At 38.7% G+C, this 7,265-nt stretch overlaps 1 protein-coding gene across 3 annotated transcripts in view; it reads left to right on the top strand.

The window, feature by feature from the left end:
- The first annotated feature begins 220 nt into the window (after positions 1–220).
- LOC122549783 (rap guanine nucleotide exchange factor 5-like) overlaps positions 221–7,265 on the top strand; it is a 177,879-nt gene continuing 170,834 nt past the window's right edge. For 2 of the 3 annotated variants that reach the window (XM_043689810.1, XM_043689809.1), the window contains exon 1: positions 221–499. In XM_043689810.1, coding sequence (XP_043545745.1) covers positions 326–499 — 174 coding nt within the window. In that variant the 5' untranslated portion in view covers positions 221–325. The remainder of the gene's footprint in view (positions 500–7,265) is intronic. The other variant, XM_043689811.1, reaches the window with a different exon arrangement.

Below are 7,265 nucleotides of genomic sequence, written 5' to 3'. Positions count from 1 at the left end.
CTCAGATGTGACAATCTAATTATTAATTGTGTATGTTCAGATTTGTATGAAACAGAAATTGAGACAGAAACCACCTTTCTGGAGCACTGGAGGTTTACAATGGAAAAGAGGAAACATTGCATAATGGGATATCCTGCACCTGTAGATGACCTCATTCAGTATGCGATATACAATGCAGATGCAGATTATATGCACAGCAGAAGGCAAATGGCTGGGTGGAGTACGTAAAACTGCAGCTTATCAAACAGAACACAGTGGACTCAGCTGCAAACTGAACTACATTGCAGTACAGGAAAAATGAGTATCTGTGCCAGTTTGTGAGAGAATGGCTCAACCGACTGATATTCCTGGCAGTTTCTGTGTCCCAGAAGTTGGACTTTTAGCTGCTTTAAAATGGAGCAGAAATGTAAAGGGGCAAGGACAATTAAAGCAGAAGATAAGAGACCTACCTGCACTTCTGAAAAATGGATTGAACCTCAAGAAGAAGCAGGCTGATGTGGTAATTGTACAATTCTACAATTCATACTGTAATAGAACAATACAGGGCAAAAATGCTTCACATTTATGAGGAGATGTGATCATTATATTGCTAGGTATTCTGTTACAATATTCAAGAGGCAACATTACATTGAACAGCATAATATGAAGCAGGGAGTCGTAATTTGCTGACAGGTATCATGTCTTTACAAGTAGATTGTTTTCTACTGATGGTGGAACATAAATACAGGCTCAGGTAATAAAGAGGTTTTTTTAAACCGTTTTAATCTCCAGTGATGTACGGAAATGTTTTGAGGAAAACTCAAAGTTTACAATCTTATTACTATTGTTTGAATCCATCAGGAGAGTTTGATTATTCTATTAGTTTGAAACATACCTTGTACCTTGTGATAAACATCGTAAAGGTTATTTAATTGCTTAAAACAAATGTAACTTTGTAGTTTTGCATGCTGCCCAGCATGACTGGTAGCTCAGTACTGAAGGCAAAAATACTTTTGCAAAATATTGTCTGGGATAGAGCTCAGTTTGAAATTGAAGGGATTTTGATGATAAAATTGAAGGTCACTCAAACATGTATTGTCTGAACTATTAGATTGTTCCACAATATTACTGGTATCTAAAAATAATAGCAGCGGTCCCGTGAGTGGGAAGTGTCCTTGGTTTTCTATTTACTGCAAAATTGCAACAGCTTTCTCTATGTCAGCATGTATAGTATTTTTACAACTACAAAAGCTCTAATATTTTGCTCAAATACTGTACTTGCATGTTACAATTCCTTTAACAGGTGGCAACAACATTATGACATCATAAACAGCTCAGAATTAAATACATAATGCTAGTAATATGTAGTTGGTCAAAGCATATTACAGACTAATTACAATTCTTATCAGATTTTTATGTATTAAAATTCTGTGGTGAAGGACTGAGAGGCAAAATGTAATTGCACAGGCTCCTTCAACCTTGGGGACATTGGTCTGAATCCAGTGCAAACTGATTGGATGGCGAAGTTTGCTGCTCTACTAATTGGCTACCTCACTTGTGGAGACTGGTTGGTGTGAGGAATATAAAACTCAAGGCTATAACACGTTGTTAATGCAGAATAAAATATCACCCTGTGTTGTACTCTTGAGGGAGAGAGGAGGGCTAAATGCTGAATGTCACTGACATTTCTAACTGTGAACGCAAAAAAATACAAAACTATATTAATTTTAAAAATGCCTTCATAATTGTCAAAATGCTAGAATTTCAAACTAGTAATAATTCTGTGAAGTATTCATTTAGCTTCGACTTAGCTACCTAACAAGTGTCGTGACCACTCAATAGAGTGCATACATCCTTTATGTTGTGCTAACTCTATTTATTACACTTATGCAGTTCTTCCTGAGACTTGTTCCCTGTTTAGTTGATATACTACAACTACAAAGCTGGCAAAAAGGAATACTTTCATTCTGAACATATATTGCACTGTGGAGGCTACTGACCGAATCACATCCAACAATCTGTCCTAAAAACACTCTGTTTGTCAGCTGTGATAAATTCCACCACAACAGTTGAAACAACCCCCAGCTTGTAAAAGAAAATCAAATCACTTTTTCTCTGGATATCTTTTAAATAATTCCAGAATCTGTTTGCTTGTGAAATAAAAAGTAACATTTTTTTTCTTGAACCATAGTCTAGCTGTATGTTAAGATTTGATACAAATCAATTTTTAGTTTTTGAGAGAGTTTGTTTATAGATTAACAAACTGGTTGAAAATATTACCTCTGTCTGCCTTCAGTGATGAAAGTCTTAAAACAGCCCATCATATTAATTTTAAAAATGTCAATTCACTTTATCTCTGAATGTTAATGGATTCTTTAAAATATTCCAGGATCTATATTTGGATCTGGAAAACTAACCAGACTGTCGCTGAGGACACTATCCAATGTGTGTGCCAAATTTGGTTGGGATCTGTCCAGCAGCTTTATGAATGTATTGTTGACAGATGAACAAACATGGTGAAAGTGTTGCTGCTGCTTGGGAGATGCTAATTGGGTTATTTCTGATGTTCCTTTCTTCTGGGATCTTCAGAGTATGGCTTTCACAGAAACGTGCAGTGAAGCATCCCTTGGGATGCTCCACTGGGATAAGGTTGGACATGCTGGGTTTAAACACTCAGTTCTAATATGAGTGAATGGATGATGGTTATGTGAGTGATTTGGTAGATGAATGAGTGCTTTGAGATGGGTAGTCAGGTTGATGAAATGTTCAGGGGATTGGGTAGTTCGCTATGGTCATGGGGGTTCCATGGTCCAGGAAAGGGGCATAAATGGGTTCAGTGGTCAGAGTCCTAAAGATGCTAAGTGAAAATAATTGAGAATGCAATATTTCTATTTTAATGAAACACTATCACACAGCACTGAATCAATACTATACTGCTTAGGTAAAAGAAACCATTTTACTTTTGGGTTGCATCCCTTACTAACCACTTATTTACATCATTTGATCAAGAAGAACTTGATTATTGCTTAAAAAAATACATTTGTCTCTGTCAGTCATTGTCCAACTTGTGCATTCTCCATGGGAATATCTCTACCAATCAGAGTCCACTTGTCAATCAATCAGCACTTTCCAGGTTAGTGTTTTTGTGCAGTGTGGTAGTGGCCCTACCTTTGGGAGAGAAAATACAGCATCAAGTCTCAGCTGTTAAAAAATGTGTCATTGATTATTCAAATAGGTAGTTTTTTTTGAAAGTATACAAGGAGTTCTGAGTGTCTTGTGGCACAGTAGTAATGTCTCTACCTCTGGGCAAGGAAGGCTAGGTTTAAATCCCACCTCAGAATGGGAAGGCTATGGAAAGCGGTCATACAATCTCCAAATAGACAGACTTAAAACAAAATCAGTACTCTCCGCTCGTACAGTGTAAATGTTATTTCTCTTTGAGTGGAAGATGAATAATGTTGGCAAAATATGTTTCTTCAGCATTAATCACTTTTTATTAATTAGTTCATATATCTGTTCTTGCAGCATGTATGAAAGTTTCTCTTCTATGTAGCTAATGGAAATTTGTGAAAAGCCTTTTGTACACTTGCCACTGTCTTAGTTGTTGTTCCCTCATTTTTATTTATCATCACAATGTAGAATACATCTATTGTTAGACTGTTGGTGCTGTAATATGCCATCTGAGAGATCTTGGTTTAGCAATCAATGCTGACAAGTAAGCAATTTTATTGAACAGATTTATTTCATGGAAAATATCTTGATTGGCTATTTATTATTGACTGCAATACTTGTATGCAAACAATTAAAAATGATCAATTAAAGTTTTCTTCCCCTCAGATGGATCAGTTCATTGAAATTGTCAGTAAATATTCTTGTTGTGACTGCATTTATAATCATCTGTCACATACTAGCATTAGAAATATTCATTTCAAGTTTTGTATGTATGAGGTCAAATTACTGGCTCTGCAGCTTTCTGTTTAGAAGAAAATGTCAATTTCAGTGTAGTCCATTAAAATGTACATGTACCAATATCCAATACAATTTCCTTCTAATATTTTGTCATATGGTTTTTAATGGGTTATTATTACACTGAATTCATGCGTAAAAAGGGATTCCTGATTGTTCAAGCTTGAAAAACAAGTGTTCACTACCATCCAGGTCATGACTCCAGTTTTAGGGTAGTCAGCCGTTCAACTAACCTGCTTGTCTTGTTTGGGTGGATTTAATCAGCTTTCATCTAAATGGAGTAGATTGTGGTCGCTTGGCTGCCCTCGAGAATTGCAAAACAGGAACTGTTCATTTCAGTTCCTCTCCCGCTGCATTTCATGTTCACTATTGTCTAAAAAAGGAATGGTATTTGCGATGCCACTGAAGACAGGGATATCCAGTCTTCTTGGGATGTGTGATCGGAAGTTGTCTAAAAATAGAAATTGAAATTAGGAAACAAAAAACACACGGGTCCAAATTTGTACCATACGTTAATGTTTTGCCATTCATGCCTGAAGACTAGGGTTCTAGCATGTGTAAACATCTCACTGAGATTTGGTTAATGGTTGGACAGGTCATACAGTGAGTTGGGTGAGTATTATAAAATTACAAATAGATTACAATGAGATTTTTCCTTCTTATTGACTAGACCTTATTCACGTATTCTACATCATATGCATAATTTGTCTTTTGAAGCAATTTGGATTGCTCAAAGTCGCATTGAAAATCTTAATTCATACATTGACATTTGTTGTCAATAATGTAGTGGTGGAAAAGCATAGCAGGTCAGGCAGCATCCAAGGAGCAGGAGAATCAACATTTTGGGCATAAGCTTACATCAGGATGATTCCTGAAGAAGAGCTTATGCCCAAAACGTCGATTCTGCTGCTCCTTGGATGCTGCCTGACCTGCTGTACTTTTCCAGCACCACACTCTCGATTCTGACCTCCAGCATCTATAGTCCTCACTTTCTCCTAATTGCCATTTGTTGACCAACTTGACTTGATTTGAAAAAAAGAATTAAATTTTTAATTGTCAACTAAGTTATTCCACCTCATTTTAAAGGATAGCATTCAAATAAAAGTCCCCTCTTTCTCTGACACACATTTATTGGTAGTCTGGCTCTCAAACTCATTCTCACAGTATGGAGGAGGTCACTGATTCTTTACCAGGGCTGAATCATGTGCCTCAGATGAAGGTCACACCTGCTGTCCTCTGCACACTACCTTGACCATATCTGCTGGTCCCTTGTGCCCATCAGCAGATAGCAGTGTGAAGGAGGTCATGCAGCAAGCAAAACCATGAGATGACAAGTTGGCTGGATGGAGACATCTTGGAAAAGTGTTGATCCCTCCGATTGAACTTTGTATAAAGCTGGAGGACTGTTCCACTTGGACTTTGGAAAATGTTTTGTTTTGATAGCAATTGAGATTTAAAAGTTGGACAATTCAATTTATAGGCTTCCTATACTCTGAATTGCAGCTGTAACATAGGGCTGTCTGTCTCTTTCATTTGCCTTCCCCCTTCCAAATTCCTGATGAAAAGCTTATGCCCGAAATGTTGACTCTCCTGCTCCTCGAATGCTGCCTGACCTGCTGTGCTTTTCCAGTGCCACCCTTTTTGACTCGTTAAATGTGGCACCAGATCCAGGATTGGAGATAGGTGACGAGGCCTTCCCAACATCAGACTCCTCCCCATTACGTGATCTGGCAGAATGCCTACATTACCTGCATTCATGAACTTACCATTGTGTAATGGGCTGGAGTGACCATATCTTTCTAGTGTCAGATTTCAACTATTTGCAGCGCCATCGGTGATGGTAGGACTAAATCCAGCCCAAAGATTCTCTTTTGACTGTTGTTATTCAATTTATCTAGAGATTGTGCAGCATGGTTCCAAGAGAATCGGAGGTCCAACGACTGGGTGCTGCCTAGAAATGCTGAACATTAGATTAAAACTCTAGATTAAAAAGTCAAAAGCTTGTTATTGCTACAAGAAAGATGTAAAAGCATTGCTGGCAGGCAACTTATAAAATATTGTGACAGAATTTAAAACTATTGTCATAGGATACTTACTTTTTGCTAATTATTAGCTATGTTAATGAAAACAAAAGTAGTAGCTGCAACTTGAAAATTTGCCATAATCTTACCAGACCATAGGAATGCTCACTCGTTAGAGGGAGAGAGACAATAGGTAGTGGTTTAACTTGAGGATCACCGTGCCTCATGCAAGAGGAGGGGTTGAGAACAGGAGCCCTTCATGGTAACCTTTCCAGTCCTTTACAATGCCTGGCTCCATGGAGGCTGGTTTGTTTTCCATTATTTTTAAAGCTGCACTTACCTCACCACGTGAACCTCCATCCCTTCCTGCTCTCTCTGTCCCCACATCGAAGCTTGTCAGCATGGCCAGGAAGAATTCAATTCAGGAACTCTCCACTGGCTAGAAAATGTAGAAGACCAGGCAGGATTGGTTGGAATGTTGATGAGAATTGCCATACAAATGAATAAATGAATAAAACTATTAACTATCACGCAGCAATAGTGATTACCTCGATAGCGCAAGATAAGGATGACATTTTCACTTAGCCATTTTGGACATTAAAGTTTAACCTGTAGCACTGATATAGTTATTTTGATATCACATGGAATATGTGGTACTTGTCTGGTTTTCAGTCGTTGTAACAATATTTTACAATGGTTTATCTTTCCACTCCTGTACATCAGTTCTGGAATCCCCAGAGAGTTATCTATGGTTCTCTCCTGTGTCTCAACTGCTGATTTTTTTAGATTAGATTACTTACAATGTGGAAACAGGGCCTTCGGCCCAACAAGTCCACACCGACCCGCCGAAGCGTATACCACCCAGACCCATACCCCTATACCTACCCCCTCACCTAACACTACAGGCAATTTAGCATGGCCAATTCACCTAACCTGCACATTTTTGGACTGTGGGAGGAAACTGGAGCACCCGGAAGAAACCCACGCAGACATGGGGAGAATGTGCAAACTCCACACAGAGAGTCACCTGAGGTGGGAATTGAACCCGGGTCTCTGGCGCTGTGAGGCAGCAGTGCGAACCACTGTGCCACCGTGCCTCCCATAAACCCTTGGTGATACCAAACAAGAACACAATTTTGAGTTTCTTACCTGTGTCACCACCATCTTTTTAGATCTTTTAGATCTTGAGACTTAGAAGCAGAAGTAGACTGCTGTGGTTAGCACTGCTGCCTCACAGCGCCAGAGACCCGGGTTCAATTCCCGCCTCAGGCGACTCTCTGTGTGGAGTTTGCACATTCT

This window comes from Chiloscyllium plagiosum, chromosome 5 (assembly GCF_004010195.1).
Source record: "Chiloscyllium plagiosum isolate BGI_BamShark_2017 chromosome 5, ASM401019v2, whole genome shotgun sequence".
Lineage (NCBI taxonomy): Eukaryota > Metazoa > Chordata > Chondrichthyes > Orectolobiformes > Hemiscylliidae > Chiloscyllium > Chiloscyllium plagiosum.
This window is presented reverse-complemented; position numbering and strand designations above follow the sequence as displayed.